This window comes from Mytilus trossulus, chromosome 14, assembly GCF_036588685.1.
Source record: "Mytilus trossulus isolate FHL-02 chromosome 14, PNRI_Mtr1.1.1.hap1, whole genome shotgun sequence".
Taxonomy (NCBI): Eukaryota; Metazoa; Mollusca; class Bivalvia; order Mytilida; family Mytilidae; genus Mytilus; species Mytilus trossulus.
In genome coordinates this window covers 80,357,276-80,375,441 of record NC_086386.1, presented here as the reverse complement: position 1 = coordinate 80,375,441, position 18,166 = coordinate 80,357,276, and the positions used below count along the sequence as shown (strand labels likewise).

The following is an 18,166-nucleotide window of genomic DNA, read 5'->3' as shown; positions in this document are numbered from 1 at the left end:
AAATTTCTCTACAAAATTAAAGTCTCACAAAACAATAAATGCACTTTTTGTAAGGACTCAATAGAAACTATTGAACACTTATTCTGGACATGTCCAAAAGTTTTTGATGTTCGGGAAGAACTTAATAAATGGATATTTTCAAAAGTCCAAATTGAACTACCACTTAATTAAGATATTGTCTTATTTGGGATATTAGGAAAAAAACCAGAAAAAAACTACATAAGAAATCTCATAATACTATTAACCAAATATTGTATATACAAAGCAAAAATGCAATGTGGACAAGTAAATAGTGTAGCCTTAAAAGATTATCTTAAAGAAAATTTGTTTATTTAAAAAATAATATTTTATAAAAATAAACCATTGCAAAGAGCGTACACCTGCTGGAAACCCTGGCTTCAACTAATAAAATGGTTTATAAGCTAAATATCATGTAATAAAAATATCTACCCAATCCATGCTGCCTTGGATTGGATGTTCTATTCTTTTTTAAAATTATTAATAATATTATTATACGTTTATAGAAGGATTCAAAATATCAACTTTATGACTTTATGGACTTGTCTCGATTTTGCTGATGAACTTATTTACTATAATTATATTATATATGAAGTTCTTTGTTAATAAACACATTACAGAAAAAAAAAGATAATACAATTGATTATCTAATTACGACCTCAATTTTATATCAGTATTGTAATTTCCATTGTTATTACTAAATGTTATATCGGTATTACAAACCTAATTTTGAATTCTATCCTAATGCTATCCAGTTTTTGGGAATTTTTTAGAAATTCAAATGTGATGTCAATTTGTGCGTTGATCTCTTCGGCTTTTTTTCGGCTGTGACATTTTATGTTTTGGTACAGGTTGTTTTATGCATTCTTATTTATTGTGTAGTTTCATCACTTAGGCGTATATCTAATATATAGTATTTTTTATAAATTTACTGTCTGCAAAAGTATGAATTATTCTAAATAAGAAGAATGTTCTTATTGCCAGAAAACCTAAGCCGTATTAGGTAAAACTTTTTTGGAATTTTTGGTCCTCATTGCTTTTCAACTTTGTACTTGTTTTGGCTTTCGAACTATTTTGATCTCACCACTGGATAGCAGCTTGCTGTGAAAGGGAAGCCGAGTGCGTAAGTCTTCCCTGCCATTTATAGCCTCTCATGCAGTAAGACCAATGTGGCTCAGATATGGGATCCTTCTCGAGGTGGCAGACGTAAACTGGGCATCACACGATCCCTGGCAGAACCACAGGGTTTTGGAGGAGACTAGGCCCCTAGATGCACGGCATGCAGGCCCATCGGTGTGTGGACACGCCCTGATGCCTGCAAACCTAGCCCCCAGCTATGGGTAAATAGCTTCACTGCCTTATGGATGACCTAGTGAAAGTCAAAGGCTATGGAAGTGAATCCAGACAGAAAATCCGGGTAGATGGAGCTCGTAAGCTCAGTAACAGCAATTGTCTAAGGGAAGGAACATCCTGAGAGAAAAACCCGACCCTTCAGTTAAGAGGTTCAGCTAAGGACTAACAACCCTAACTTGTAAAAAAAGTTATGTTACAGAAACAGTAACGAAGAATTTATCTACAATTGTGGAGAAGTTTGATTTAGTTTGGCCCAATAGTTTTAGAGGAGAAGATTTTTGTAAAAGTTAACGATGACGGACGACGGATGCAAAGTGATGGGAAAAGCTCACTTGGACCTTCGGGCCAGGTGAGCTAAAAAAAAGAACACAAACCCCACCTAAAACTAATGGTAATTAAAGGTGCTACCGAAGGATGAGAAGATCCTGCTCCATATGTGGTGCTCATTTTAGTACAAACCTGGTAAGAAGTCTAATTAAACAGTTATTCCATAATAGTCAACCAACTAGAAATGGTTTCCATGGCGCTAACTTACATAGAGGTAATGTAGGGAGAGCCTCCTTTTGTGGACTAACCAAAAAAAAGAAGAAAAAAACACTGGAAAGAAAAAAATGTTATAGGTGAAGTACAGCCTTCAACACATAGCCTTGGCTTGCACCGAACTGCAAGCTTTTTCAGTGTAAGTCAAGGCTATGTGTTGAAGGCTGTACTTCACCTATAACTGTTTACTTTTTACACATTGTGAAATGGATGGAGAGTTGTCTCATTGACACTCATAACACATTTTCTTATTTCTCTTTGGAGCTTATTTCCTAATACATGTAGTTTAAGACTTTGATTGGCTTGCTTGCTTTCTTTGTATGAAGTTGAATTTGATTATTAGATAATGTCCAATCAAATCTAAATAAGATATATATAGGTTTAACTTTACTTCTACTGGTAGTTATATTGTTTGAAGAGGTCTATCTGTATTACAATGCTTGAACAAACGTTTATATATAAAAAGTAAGCAAGTCACCCTAAGTTTTAATCTACATGTATTAGGAAATAAGCTATAACAGATTTTAAAATATAAACATACAAATGTATGACAAAAATGTTTGTTGTTTATTTAAATTTTAAGTCATACTATCTACAATGTCACACATCATGCGATCAAGTTGGTCACATGGTTCAGATTTAACACTAACGTCTTCCTGCTGACATGAGAACTGGAGCAGTTCAGTTTTTACTAAAGTTTTAGAATCGAAACTTAAATCATCAGGGATATTTTGTAAACTAGACTGAATAAGTTCTTTAACTTTTTCTAAATGTAACTGAAATCTTTCTGCTATTTCGTGTCTTTGTTTTTTCTGTTTTTCCATCATGACACGTAATGTTTCTCTTGCTTGATGTGGTCTGAATTCATTGATTAAATGATGCATGTGTATAAACAACAGATTTAGATCTTCTAATTTTTCTGTCCTTTTCTGAGAGTCTGGTGATTTGATGAGAATATCCATAAGGTCAAGGAAGTTGACCAGAATTGAGTGATTCAGTTTCTTCAGCTCCCTCTTGTGGTCAAAACTTTGTGGATGCAGTCTTCTGAATCCTTGAGATTCTAATGGTTGTATAATTTGATCATCCACATTAAATGGTACCCCAAACATAGTGTAATTGTCCTGAGAAGAAAATAAAACAAAATGATATATTAGTTGTGTTGGATAGAAAACCACTTTATGCATGTGCAACTTATATATATATGTATAGATATAAGACTATGATAGATTTTGGAACATTGAAATACGAAAAATAAAAGATACATTTTTGGTATTTTTGTAAGGTTTTTATAACAACTCAATTTTCATACAGTTATAGACTTTGGAAGGAGATTTGTTCAACCCGTAATAGGTTTATAACAGAGATATATTGACATGCACTTGCATCAGGTCGATTTCTAATCAATGCAGCTCATCTGCTCATTTAATAAAGGTTTATAAAAAGGCACATAGCATAGAAATGACAAAATGTTAATTAATAAGACCAAATATGCCACATAATAAATATCCTCATATGTAATAAATGTATATTATATACTAAATATGCATTGACTATATTGACTATATATATATACATGTACATGTATGGTGGATAAACTCTTAAACTAAGGTCGTATTCACACCAAACGCTGTGTACAGTAAACATGTTTACATTTGGTTTAATGAACTGTACACTAGTTTCACATAAGATTTGTCCACATCTATACACCTTGTTTAGTTACCTGTACATAAGATTTGTTCACACTTGTAAACTATATGTCATTTAAATGTTCATTACGTAGAAACCGAATTCAAACTTTCAAACAACTTTTCTAGCAGAAAGGGAACGACCATTTGACTTTTAAAAAAAGGGGGATGGATTTTTCCACAATTTGATTAAAAAAAATTGGGTCATACAGATGATTAGAATGAAAAAATATTCTGAATCCAAAGTTTCCCCATACATTATAGTGTTAAATATTGAATTGCTATCATCGAAATAAATATGAACTTTCGCGCGAGAAACAAATCGGACTCAGACCCCCCCCCCCCTTGTTTTTAAAGTAAAGTGGTTGCTCCTTTAAGAAAGTAATTCTGGATGATTTGCAGTAGTCTAAAGATGTCTCGACTACGCATTAAAAAAAAAGGCTGCATCAGCTTGCTTATAGACAGAGAAAAAGAATTGCGATTTAAAGAACAGTACATTTCTATCTTTTCTGTTTGTTTCAAATGATATTTTTTCTACAAGTTTTTCTTCGGCAAAAGAAGAGGGTGATATATTTTTTTTTTATTTCTAATTGTATTTTAACGGATCAGAGATTCTACACAAACAAACAAGTAACCTCACCCTTTTTCAGTAATGCATTAATGAGTGAATCGTTGTTTGAAAAAATACCAGTGGCAAATATTTCTGTCAAGTGTGTACGTCCAGTCGATATGGGAAGCACAGGCACTTGTTTCTGTCAATATATGGTTAACTATCCATACCAGTACAAAAAAAACATTTTGTACTGTTATGGATAGTAAACCATATATTGACAGAAACAAGTGCCTGTGATGGGAAGACCTTTTCTAATAAATTATGTGTTCGGCAAAGATGATGGATGAGTCTTGATAAGGGGCTAATAAGGCTACGTAAAGTGTTTTATAACAAATAAATATATCAAGTTTAGACAAATATTTCTGTAAAGAACTTTATTAATAAGTGTTATAAGTATCAATTTTATATAAAAATCGTTTCTTTTTTTACGTATAAATGGAAAAATTACAGTTCGGAATGCCTAGTTTTGTGTACACTGAACCTACACAAGGCCTACATCGACTATCGACTGCATGTAGGCAAAACATGATTTAAACTACATGTTAACATTGAGTGTTATCAATGGGAACGTAATTATGTTTAGTTTATGTGTGAGTTACACTAACATAACACCGAGTTTAGGTCAATGTGAACAAGGCCTAACATGTGGAACAGATGACAGATTTTTTTTAATATATTTTCAAAATGAAAATTGTGTGTTTATAATGCAGTTTAAAGTTCAAAATCATTCTGTATTATAATATCTATCTATATATAATATTAAAGTTTGGTTTAACCACATTGAGGCTTAAAGGAGCCAGTATCACCCAAATAGTTTTTTCTCAAAAAAAGTAACGAACTAGATTTGTCAGACTGACTGATGGACAGACAGACAGACAGATCAACATAGTGCAGAACTAAAGCCCCCTTAGACTTTGTCGGTAGGGGACTAATCAAATGAGACGGTAGATAGAGGTGATGCACTCCCTGGCTAAAGATGTAATTAACTTGCTGTCTGAATATATATAATTACCTGAGAAATTGGAGGTGGAGCCCTCCCTGATGAAATATGTAATAAACTTGCTGTCTGAATATATAATTACCTGAGAAATTAGAGGTGGAGGTGTTTCCCTCCCTGACTAAATATGTAATTAGCTTGCTGTCTGAACATGCTGAATATATAATTACCTGAGAAATTGGAGGTGGAGGTGGTGCCCTCCCTGACTAAATGTGTAAATAACTTGCTGTCTGAATATATAATTACCTGAGAAATTGGAGTTTGAAGTGGTGCTCTCCCTGGCTAAATGTGTAAATAACTTGTTGTCTGAATATATAATTACCTGAGAAATTGGAGTTTGAGGTATTTCCCTCCCTGACTAAAGATGTAAATAACTTGTTGTCTGAATATATAATTAGCTTAGAAATTGGAGGTGGAGGTGGTGCCCTCCCTGACTAAAGATGTAATTAACTTGTTGTCTGAATATATAATTACCTGAGAAATTGGAGGTGGAGGTGATGCCCTCCCTGACTAAATGTGTAAATAACTTGTTGTCTGAATATATAATTACCTGAGAAATTGGAGGTGGAGGTGGTGCCCTCCCTGACTAAAGATGTAATTAACTTGTTGTCTGAATATATAATTACCTGAGAAATTGGAGGTGGAGGTGATGCCCTCCCTGACTAAATGTGTAAATAACTTGTTGTCTGAATATATAATTACCTGAGAAATTGGAGGTGGAGGTGGTGCCCTCCCTGACTAAAGATGTAATTAACTTGTTGTCTGAATATATATAATTACCTGAGAAATTGGAGGTGGTGCCCTCCCTGACGAAATATGTAATAAACTTGCTGTCTGAATATATACTTACCTGAGAAATTAGAGGTGGAGGTGTTTCCCTCCCTGACTAAATATGTAATTAACTTGTTGTCTGAATATATAATTACCTGAGAAATTGGAGGTGGAGGTGATGCCCTCCCTGACTTAATGTGTAAATAACTTGTTGTCTGAATATATAATTACCTGAGAAATTGGAGGTGGAGGTGGTGCCCTCCCTGACTAAAGATGTAATTAACTTGTTGTCTGAATATATAATTACCTGAGAAATTGGAGGTGGAGGTGATGCCCTCCCTGACTAAATGTGTAAATAACTTGTTGTCTGAATATATAATTACCTGAGAAATTGGAGGTGGAGGTGGTGCCCTCCCTGACTAAAGATGTAATTAACTTGTTGTCTGAATATATATAATTACCTGAGAAATTGGAGGTGGTGCACTCCCTGACGAAATATGTAATAAACTTGCTGTCTGAATATATACTTACCTGAGAAATTAGAGGTGGAGGTGTTTCCCTCCCTGACTAAATATGTAATTAACTTGCTGTCTGAATATATAATTACCTGAGAAATTGGAGGTGGAGGTGTTTCCCTCCCTGACTAAATATGTAATTAACTTGCTGTCTGAATATATAATTACCTGAGAAATTGGAGGTGGAGGTGTTTCCCTCCCTGACTAAATATGTAATTAACTTGCTGTCTGAATAAATAATTACCTGAGAAATTGGAGGTGGAGGTGGTGCCCTCCCTTTCTTTACATTTTCATCTGTATATAAATGCACATACTGCATAGGAGGCAATGGAAAAGCACTTACTCCCTGATTTTCTGCCATCTTCTGAAAAAAAACAAATTATTATCTTATTCTAAAGCAATACAAAAACACAATTAAATAAATTGCTTTGATGAGCGTAGTTGGATATGACCCCAGATGTCCAACCCTCAAAAATGTTGGGGCCAAAATAGACACAATGTTCCACTTGACAAATGCTTGATACATAATCATTATCATACAGTTTTGAATTTGGATTGTAATTAAATATTTGACACATATTAATAATAGGTTCCTAACACAGAATAACTGTAGTCAAGGAACTTAGAATTGGTTATATGATTTGAATTTACATTCAATTTTTCACTGTTGTGCAAAATATGTGACTACCTGTGTGAATTAACCCCCCCCCCCCCCCACCCCCCCAAACTTTTCTTCTGGAAATGAGAAAATACCATCACAATTCCAAATGGATTTTGCAACCATAATTACCCATTTTAATACATCATAAAGTCTTTAATAGATAATTTAAAGCAGTGTAAGGGAGTTTATCAAACATTGAACACACTGTTAGGACCATAACCCCCAAAATCAACTCCCAAGTTCACATTTTTGGGAGTGCGGTTAAAAAGTCATTATTTTTATTACATGTACCTTATAATGCATGTTATGACAAATAACATTAAAAAAATATCTTGACAAATATTGTTATTGGTATTTTTGGTGCATGTGTAGGATTAAATAGTGTCCCCCATGAAATGATGTCCTATATATGGACAAAAAGTCACAGATATGACCTGTGAAATTTTGTCAAGGACAGAATTTTATTATAAAATATTGTCCACATCTGTGTAAAAGTGTCCCTTGAAAAGATATTCTATTTTGACCTTTGTTGGGTATTTTTCAATTTCATAGTGAAATAAATGTAATGTCCAAATTGCATAAAAGTCTTGTCTGATTATCTAATACCAAATTATTTAATCTACAAAAAATAATAAGACTAAATCAACATTTGTTTTTAAATATTCAGTATGAAGCAATGAATTGTTTTAATATCTTCATGATCTTTGGATTGTCATTTTTAACAAGATGTATATAAAACTGTGACATTTCATTGTTTATAATTTCAAGTTGCTTGGCCTTCCTACTAAATGATCTTCTTTCATTATTATTAAACTCTGGAAGATATAAATTGACCATCACACAAAAAGTCATATACATGTAGCTGTTTATATTCACCATTTTCCATTTTTGTTTACATCTGTGTTGTCTTTCATTTAAGTTTAAATTTCAATTATGATTTAACTAATTTCATGGGACACTTGTTTGGCTTACACATGATGATAAAATGATAAAATGTACACTTTCTGATAAATATTGATTTTGACGAATTACGTTAATTTAATAAATATAAATGTTCGTCATGATAAGAATAATATTAAATATTAGCCTATTTGATGCTAATGATAGCAGAAAATTACCATTTGACTATTGATGGTAACGGCATCCCTGCCTAAAATGGGATTTCATGTTATCTGTATCAAGAATGTATTCAGACGTAACAATTGTAAAAGCGAAGATAAAAGCAAGCAAAGTACGAAATTATATGTATGACTGTATATATATATCATTATCATTATGTATATATATGTGCTATTTATGTACAAAAATTAATGGTCCATTATTATGTGAGGGTGGTAAAGTAAAAATAAGATATAATTTCATGTTAAACGTGAAATAATTTCTGTAATGAACGTTGCAAGAAAAATAAATACTTTTATGTGAACCTTTTGAGACTGAGTCACGGTCTTCTTGTATATATTAACTCTTTGCTTTACTTGATATTCCTGATTAAGTATACACATTTATTACATGTATAACATAATTGGTTTACGGCTTTTAAAAAAAGTATTTCTTGACGATCCCTGCCAATTATTTAAATTTTATTTTAAAAATACAGAGCACGCAAAATAAGACTTTGAAAATCACGATGCACATAAAATTAAATAAGCAGAACACACTGAACAGGGCACTCGTCTTGCACAACTGAACGTCAAATAAACAAGTAAAAACACGTTGAAAATCTGCAATCACATTGCACGAAAATAACCCTTTACCACACGCTTATGTGGTTGGATAGCATATCAAGTACTGATTCCATTCTATTTTCTACACACGAAAGAATAAAAGAGTCTTTGTATTATGTTTCTCTTAAAGATTTCCTGCTTACTCTAAAGATGGCAACTACCACAGAGAGATCAGATGGATGAAATGCAGATGTGCAGAAAGAGTAAGCCTGTTTGTGTTGTGAACTTGTGTTTTGGTCTTTGTCTCTTTAACTTTTTTTTTTACCAAAACGAACATTTATATTTATTAAATTTTTTAACTTTTGATGATGAAATACAAATATTATTTAACAAATATATAAATAAATGCTTTTAAATACATAGAATAGCCCAAATGATAGAATACAAACTATTTTACAATAATGTTTCGTTTTGTTTAACGAATTGTGTGAGATTCCAGGGAGGTAACTCAGTTCAAAATTTCTTTGGAAGTTTCGTTTGAACCGAAAGCAGCAGGGTTTGGTCTTCATTAATCCACAAAGAAATCTTATCAAAGAAACAGTGATGACTACATAATGTAACGAGTGTATGCATTTCTTATTTGATTGAAGCGCTTTCTGTTTCCATTAGCTACTTATGAGAAAATTTGGAAAATTTTCATTGGTTAACAGTAGTTTTAACTTCCTGGATCTATCCAGTGTTCAACTTCCTAAGTATTTTAATCACTAATCATCCTCATCACTAAGATTTATTAACCTCAGAATCACTGGATTATGTTACTTTTTATCTATTTGTCATGTAAGTTGAAGCTGACATGCCAATAATTTAGCTTTAGTGGTCTCTACATGGTTTAATACATCTGTATCCAATATTTTTGTTCATAAAAGCTCAGAAGATTAAATGTTTGATATAGAACTGCATCAGACATCAATAGCACTTTTTAACAATGAAAACTATTTGTTACTTTAACTTCATTGGCATTCAAATCTTAATCATTTATTGCCATGATTGTCAATATGAATTTAGTTCGGGGAAACAAATAAATGTAGGGGGAGGGTTGGGATCCCGCTAAAATGGTTAACCCTGCCACATTCTGTATGTATGTGTCTGTCCCATGTCAGGAGGCTGTAATTCAGTGTTTTTTTGTTTATGTGCATGACATATATATTTCATGTATTTGTTTTTCGTTCATTTTGTTAACATAAATATTAGGCCGTTAGTTTTTCTCCTTTTAATTGTTTTACATTGTCATTGTCACTTCCGGGGCCTTTTATAGCTGACTATTTGGTATGGGCTTTGTTCATTGTTGAAGGCTGTACAGTGAACTATAGATGTTAATTTCTGTGTCGTTTGTGGAGAATTGTCTCATTGGTTATCATACATGTACCACATCTTTTCTATTATATTTACAAGGATTGGTATGAATCAGTCACCAACCATTTAGGGGTCCATTTTTTAAACTGTCTTAGATAAGTCAACATGGTCAATGCTGCTGAATTACCATTTGACTTTTTTTTCTTATAAATTGTGCAAGCAGGGCAAGTGACAATTGATTATTTCAATAACTTAAAAAATTACAATTATGGATCTCTTTCAAGTTTTCAATCTAATTTTCATATATACTTTCAAACGTGAAGAAACAATACGGATGACCCAGGATCATTCATTTTTATTTCATATATGTGAGATGGTTGTCAAAGAATCATCAATAAAACAATGATAAACATATAATAAATGAAGAAGAAAAATAATTAAACAACAATACACCTTAGAATGTTCTCAATAACTGAAAGCAAGCTCAATCTACATACTTACATGTAGCTTAAATAAAGATGTTTGTTTGTATTTGGTTTCCTTACCAACCCTAAATGTGTTTTTAACATTTTACATTTGCCATTTACATGATTTACCTTTTTGAAAAGTAAAAAGTTTCAAATAGAGATTGACTTTACTTTCATTGTGTTGTTTTTCAGAACTGAAAGATGTAACTTTACATTTGTACATGTACCGTATGTCCATCATAAAACATTAAAATTCATTATAATACATGTAGTAGTTTAACTTTCTATTTCCTTTTTACTTGTGTGTTAAAGATTATTACTTACAAGTGTTCTCTTATATATTTAGACAAAGTTCAACCTTATCATCAATTCATGACCTAGCTAGTTTCTCCAAGCTGTACATCCATATTCAGTCTTAATTGTATTTATTAGGAATGTCATTGTGTCAGAGGTGGGGGCATTAAGGGGGTGGTAAAAGGTTATTTTCGTGCAACGTTTTAGGCCTTTTTATTTCACGTGTTTTCGTGTTTTGAGGTTTTATTTCTGGTTTTCTCGTGTTTGGTTTGACGTGCGTGCCTCGTGTTCTCCTTTATATATTTTCCGTGTTTCGTGTCGGAACTGTTAATTTCTCGTGCTTGTCGCGCATTTGATTAAAAGTAAACCGGAATTAATTCAAAGTCAACAACTAGCGGACGCTGAAAGGTGACTGTAGGGTCATCATGTCCATTTTTATAAGACAAGATGGTATCCAAGAACGGCTGCATGATTAATAAATTATTTTACTTTTTCTGTTAATATGTACGATTTTATTTCTCGTGCTTCGTTTTTTCCGATTTTTATTTTCCGTGCAACGTTTTTGCGATTTTTATTTCACGTGTTTCCGTGTTCAGGGCTCCCCTTTACCACCCTCCATTAAGTGTAGCCCTTGATTGTCTGTCTTCCTTTTTTTGAATTTTTGGTTTATGTCCTCTTACTTTTTGTATTATCAGTCAAGGGTCTAACTTAAATAATTTATTAGAGAAAAATAACATACATGTTGTTATTGTGAGCTGAAATATCAAAACACTGTAATAACATATGTATGTTAAATGTTTCAAAGGGAAAATATACAACCTTTATTTTGTTAAATTTTTCTCAAGTTCTATTGATATTATAATTTTTCTTTATGTATACTAATCTTTGCAAATATATAAAAGTTCATAGCTTACCAATCATGCATAATACACCTATGTTATTACAGAAAATACATTCCTGCAATAACCAATGGGTGTTATTGCAGCTTCTCTATATCTCTTTAAAGGCTTTGCTCTGACTTGCATAAGAATGTATTTCAATTCATTGTAAGAAATGATGATCAGAGCTTGTAATAAGGCACTGTGCAAGATTCCAAGTGTCTCATTTACTCTGATATAGTAAATTACATGCTTGTAATAACATAAGCCTTGTTATTACAGCTTAGTTTGCCCTTAAAAGCCTTGTCTCATTGATTTACCATGGTTAATCATAATTGTATTAATGGAATTAGAAAATTAGTTATCAAGGTAATTTATTAAGCTACTGCGCAACAGTTTTTAGGAATTCCCAAGTGCCCATTAAAGATAAAACATTTTTGATATATTTCACTGATAACCAACATATGTTATTACAGATTCAGGAAAAAAGAGTAGACAACTCATGGAAGTGTCTGTAATAACAACATGCGTGTTATTTTTCCCTGATAACTTATTTAAGTTAGACCCTTGACTGATTATAGTTTAATTTGTTTCAATTTTTTTTTATGAAACAATTCTAAAATATTACATGTACCTCAAAACACAGACCAAGTTTGAAATTGGCTGGTTCACTTTTACTGTTTTTGAATTATGCCCCTTTTATCATGTTAATTTATGAAAAATTGCTAAATCAGTTGTTTTTAATGTGCTTATGTTGAATGTTTGTAAACTCTAGAGATAATCCTTTCCTGAAATATCTCAAAACCAATTTATTAACATTATGATTTTAATAAGTTTCTTTATTTATATACACTGATATACATGTGCTATCAATCAATAACATGAATAACATTCTTAAAAGACTCTTTTGTAAAGCTTGGCTTTCATAAATAGAGTCAAGAGCAAACATCCTTTTGTTATTGATAAAATTCAAATATGAAATTACATACATATACTGAAGGAATTGCCATTTTATACATGTTATATGACCATGGAAATATTATACTTTAGTTGTATCGACTTATATTGTATATATTTTGATATAAATTTGACATGTTCTTTTGCATACATTTGTACATACTTTTCCTTTCAGATGTTAAACTATTTGGTTTGCATGAAAAAGGATATACATGTAAGAATGACTGTTTGGATTGGATATAATGATTTGGTGGTAAATGCTGATAGGCAATAGAGCAGACTAAATTGATGTAAACAATTTTTTTTTGGAGATGTATATGATGTAGAAACTAGACTGTCATTTGACTGTGAATAACAAAAAAATACCTAAAAATGGATTCAACAAAAAAGGAAGATTTCATGATGAAGCGTTCTGTGAACAAAAGCAGAATCACAGCACAGAACTATAAAAGTCGCTGGTTCATATTAGATAATGATACTTTAAGCTATAAAGATGGAACATTAGAGGTGAGTTACCATGGTTACAATTTAATTCTAGGTTGAAAAAAATTGTATACGTACATATATCTACCATGTCTACACACAGTTGGTATACATGAACGTGACCCTGATTTTTTGGTAGGTTGGACCTGATTGGTTCTGTTCATCTTATTCAGGGAGGTAACTCTGTACAAATCTTGTACACTTTCAATTCACTTTTTGACTTCAAATGTATTTAACACTACAGAGAGACAACTCTGTAAAAATCAGCTGAGCGTTATAATCACGTTCTAATGTTAATGAGATGTTAAGCTTCTCAATATTTAATCAAAATTCAAGTGTTTGTCCATCTGTACATGTCCTATGAAATTTTTGTAATATAATGTGTGATTCAATTTTTTAAAATCTATAATTTTTGCCAAAAGGTCATGAACAATGATGAAGGTTAAAGTTAAGATTTTGTCAAAATTTTATTAGAATTTAGCAAGTCGAATTAATTTTAGTCCAGGTGTTTGGTACCATGCACCCAAGTAATGAAAATGGTTTTACTGTTCATGCTGTTATTGCAAAATGTTTTGTGAAAAAATTAAGATTTTGACCAATTTTTAGTTTTCATCTAATTACAATAGATCTACAATTTATAAATTTAATCTGATAACACTAACAGGAGGACTGAACTTTACAGCAAACATGGGCAAAATTATCAGAACATAAGATCTTTATACAGGTTAGAGTTGTTCCCCCTGATTCACCATTCAACATTATTTTTATATGTCTGCCTATTATCGTGATAACCTTGAAAGTTATTATGGATATACATGTACATGATATAGACAAAATTTGTCCAATGAAAAGGATCAGGAAGATAAATATTTTGCCCTAAACAGTTTTCATTCAACCCAAATTTTTGTTGTTGCATATTCTACAGATGGTTGATACTAGGGAGCCTCTTGTTCATGGGTGAACCAACTCTATGGGAGAGAAAATTTGACTTTAATAGTGCTTGAATAATGACAAAAAATGATTGAGGTACAAAATGAAGTTATTTCTAAGGTTAAGATATAGGGTACGGTAGCTAGGGAAATAGGAAACTTACATATTTTTTATTTGGCCTTTTTTTATTGTGTACTCAAATTTAATGATCATGCATTATTGGATCATTACAACCACATCATGATGCAGGTTCCAGTGCATGCAGTTCATGTGTACATAATAAGAGAATAAACACTTTATGCCGCCACAAACATTTGACTTTCCTACTACATGTACTACAAATACCTTCCTGTTACAGTTAAAAGCACTTCTGAATTTAGAGGAAATAGCTACTTCTGGGAAAAGATAGATATTTATTCAGAAGTGTAAAATACATACATGTATATATATATATTTAGTTATTGTAAATTCAACGTTTGTCAGCGGTTAATTTTTTTTTACCTTGGGGTTAGGAACTTTAACAGGATTCTGGGATTTGTTGTTTTAAGCTTGGGATTTTGGGAATGATCCTTTGTTCAAATTTCCGGATGTCGAGATTTAAATTTCTTTAAATTTGGGAACTCAGGATTCCATGTTTTTAATTAAGACCAGGAATTCGGGATCAGGACCCCTCCCACCACCTCATCTTTGAATGAAATTGCATCTTACTTTAAGATTTATATATCATAGATATAAGAAGATGTGGTATGAGTGCCAATAAGAAAACTCTCCTTCTAAGTCACAATTTGTAAAAGAAAAATGTATATAATTATGTGGTTCCAACTTGGTCAAATATGACCTGCGACCTTGAAGGTTTGACTGTGGGCCTTGCCACCGGACATATCATATTATATGACCTGTAACCTTTAACCTGTAAAATTTGCTTTAAAGTAACCTTTAATATGACCTGAGGTAATGTTAGATATGACCTTGTGACTTTTATTAAGGAGAAATCCTACTGGAACTCAAATTATTCAAACCATAGACAAAACATGAATAAATTTGATGATTAAATTTATTAGACAATACTTATGATTGATACATGTACTTGAATTTCACTTTTGATTCCAAGAACTTGTCATGCATGTCATGATGATGTGTATTTAAATTTTGTCAAAATATCAATAAATTGATAGCAATCAGCAACAATGGACTAATAAAAAGAGGTGAACATTGAGAGTTGGTAAACATTAAGGGTCGCATAAGAGGTGCTGAAAAAGGGTAAGCCTTAATAATGTGAATAGTTGTGATTTGTCTAAGATTTATCTTTAATCAATTACAAGTACCATGGTGATAACAGGAAACTTGGTTGGAAAATATAAGCCTACATGACTTAGTAGGAAGATATTTTGACATTTATCTGATCGATATTGATTATATGTAATTAATGAACTTTTAAAAACATGTAATTTATTAGCACTAGAGTTCCAAACTAGACAAACTCACATCCATTATTTCCTACCTTTTCTAGGTTTTAAAAATGAATGGCAATTAATTTAATTGTAGATCTATACATTTCTTTCAACCCAATTCCAAATATACATGTATCAAGGATTAACATGATTAAGATAGTATTTTCCCCACAATTTTCATTTAGAACCATGGACATTAACATATCATTTATTTTCCCAAAAATATAGCAACATTGCCCCTATACATTCAAGATAACATTATGGTGAAAAACATAACACCAGGGTACCACAGGCACCATGGAGAACACTGCTTTAATAAAAAGTGTAAAAGAGAGTTTCTAAAAAAATTTAACCCAGCGGACATTTCTTTCAATTCCGTTTTCAATCTTTTAGATTTCAAAACCGTTTATATTTATACAAATTAAGATATGTATATAACCATTGCAAAATCAACGTAAACTGAGTGATGAATTTGGTTAAAACATATATATGCAAATGATTACTCCTCACATTGGAAAAGAGTTCATTGAACTGAGAGTAACTTATACATGTTCAAAGTGAAAGACAGGAGTTCAGCTACAAAAGTAAGAAACAGAGCAAATCTTAACAATTTTAAGAATTTAACAAGATCTAGTTAAGGAATTTATTAAACCATATATCATGTATATTATGTACTATTTCCCTGAAGTTAAATAAAAGTACTTTAATCATTTGTCATTGAACATATTGAATAATCATTTTTCTCTTCTTTTTTTCGTAATAGAAAAAAGGTAAAGTGAAAGGTTCGATAAAACTTGAGAAGATAAAAGTAGTGGAGGCTGTGGAAGACAGAACGTTAGACAATAAAGTCAATGTTTTCCAGGTAAGTCCAAAAATATTTCTTAGATATAGGAAGATTTAGTTTAAACATATTTATTTATAGTGGATTGGGAAACAAGTTTTGCAACTTATATTAATCCCTCTCCACTTTGCGGGTGCGAGTGCTGCCTTGTAGCGGCATATTAGCCTACTCTTTTTCGAAATCTACAAGGGTGTCTTTAACGTGCAAGAGATGTGGCTCTCTCTTAACACTGGTCAGCCATTTATCGTCCCCGTCCGACGGACTATCATTGTTTCCTCAAGACCATAATCGCAAATGGTGTCAAGGGAGAGCCGAAATTTTCATCCCAAACGGGAATCGAACCAGGAACCTTTGTGTTAGTAGTCCGATGCACTAACCACTACACCACGGCTCTCGTTTTTAGATATAGGAAGATGTGGTATGAGTACCAATGAGACAACTCTCCATCCGAATAACAATTTAAAAAAGGAAACCTTTATAGGTCAAGGTACGGTCTTCAACACGGAGCCTTGGCTCCCACCACACAGCATGCTATAATGGGCTCCAAAAATAACTAGTGTAAAACCATTCAAACGAGAAAACCAAAGGTCTCATCTTTATAAAAACGAGAAACAAGAAACATGTATGAACTACATAAACAGACGACAACTACTGTACATCAGATTGCATAGATTATATACAATGATATAAGCAAATATTCTTGACTTAAATGTACATGTGCATGATGTACCCATGAAAACACAAAAATAAGTATCCATTGATTAGTAATGAATCCAAAGTAAAGAAAACTGTACAGCATATAACAATGTGTTAAGGTGGTACCCAACACTTTCACTAAAAAAAATTTGGCTCGTTTAATTTTCATAAAATTTTGTCAATGTACTTGCTTTGACCCTTTAAAAAAAATATAAAAATTTCAGAAATTTTGAACCAACTGTTTGTCAAAAAATTACACTGGTTATATAGCAGTTTGAAAAACACCAAATTTGATCATTGAGAAGCTTAATATTCCTTTTACAACACAACGTAATTAAAACGTTTAGCCGATTTTACAGAGTTATCTCCCTGAAGTGTTAGGTACCACCTTGAAACCATACTGCATTGCTGTAAAAGGACCGAATGATGAAAGTAAAATGATTCAAGTAAAATGATTCAAGGAAAACGATTCAAACGAGTAATAACTAACTGGAAGAATTATGTACAAAAAATGAGCAAAAAACGAATAGTATATATACAACACCAAACGACAACCACTGACATGACAGAATAACAGATCACATTTTGTCATAATCATGATAATGAAACTCACTTTCAAATAGCTGAATTTTCATTGGCTGTTGTAACTATTACCAGGACAGAAAAGATAACCAAATGATAGTTCCTTGTAAGCGAGGCTTTCAGACAGGATTTATATTTTAATCAGATGGAAATTTACCACACTTACATTATTTATATAACTTGGGAATGTAAAAAGTCTTTTTTGGGTCAAGGTTGAACAATTTTTCAAGTGTTACGTAATTTATAAGGTTTATTAATTGTTTGTGTATTTAGAATTTATAATTGATGAAATAGATATTTAACATACATGTACATTTATTATGTAAGACTTCTTCCCACAAAATCCATGAAAATTGCTATCTCACAAATAATAATGAATCCACAAAACTTGTACAAGTATGTTATATGAAGTACTAC

The 18,166-nt window shown here is 32.0% G+C and overlaps 2 protein-coding genes across 5 annotated transcripts in view; one reads left to right on the top strand and one right to left on the bottom strand.

Moving 5' to 3' along the window:
• Positions 1-2,459: 2,459 nt before the first annotated feature.
• Positions 2,460-17,865, bottom strand: LOC134695952 (mediator of RNA polymerase II transcription subunit 7-like). 3 transcript variants are annotated; one of them, XM_063557453.1, is made up of 3 exons: positions 17,781-17,865; positions 6,737-6,856; positions 2,460-3,032 (listed from the first exon to the last, which is right to left on the bottom strand). In XM_063557453.1, exons 2-3 carry the CDS (start codon positions 6,851-6,853, stop codon positions 2,490-2,492), a joined length of 660 nt encoding a protein of 219 aa, XP_063413523.1. In that variant the 5' UTR covers positions 6,854-6,856; positions 17,781-17,865; the 3' UTR covers positions 2,460-2,489. The 3 variants fall into 3 exon arrangements, with proteins under 3 accessions (XP_063413523.1, XP_063413521.1, XP_063413522.1); XM_063557451.1 differs by lacking the exon at positions 17,781-17,865 and adding an exon at positions 9,021-9,122; XM_063557452.1 differs by lacking the exon at positions 17,781-17,865 and adding an exon at positions 9,021-9,114 and having other exon boundaries at positions 6,737-6,853.
• LOC134695950 (tyrosine-protein kinase Tec-like) overlaps positions 9,296-18,166 on the top strand; it is a 37,661-nt gene continuing 28,790 nt past the window's right edge. The window contains exons 1-3 of one of the 2 annotated variants that reach the window (XM_063557448.1): positions 9,296-9,442; positions 12,942-13,273; positions 16,394-16,492. In XM_063557448.1, the coding sequence (XP_063413518.1) occupies positions 13,139-13,273; positions 16,394-16,492 (234 nt within the window). In that variant the 5' untranslated portion in view covers positions 9,296-9,442; positions 12,942-13,138. Of the gene's footprint in view, positions 9,443-9,512; positions 9,655-12,941; positions 13,274-16,393; positions 16,493-18,166 lie in introns of those variants that run through there. The other variant, XM_063557449.1, reaches the window with a different exon arrangement.

What these genes read in the sequence shown, in the direction of transcription:
- LOC134695952 (XM_063557453.1), bottom strand. Translation starts at nt 6,853, where the DNA reads ATGGCAGAAAATCAGGGAGTAAGTGCTTTTCCATTGCCTCCTATGCAG. An exon ending in CTCCACCTCCAATTTCTCAG is followed by an intron (nt 3,033 to 6,736) that starts GTAATTATTTAT and finishes TTTTCTTCTCAG; the next exon opens with GACAATTACACTATGTTTGG.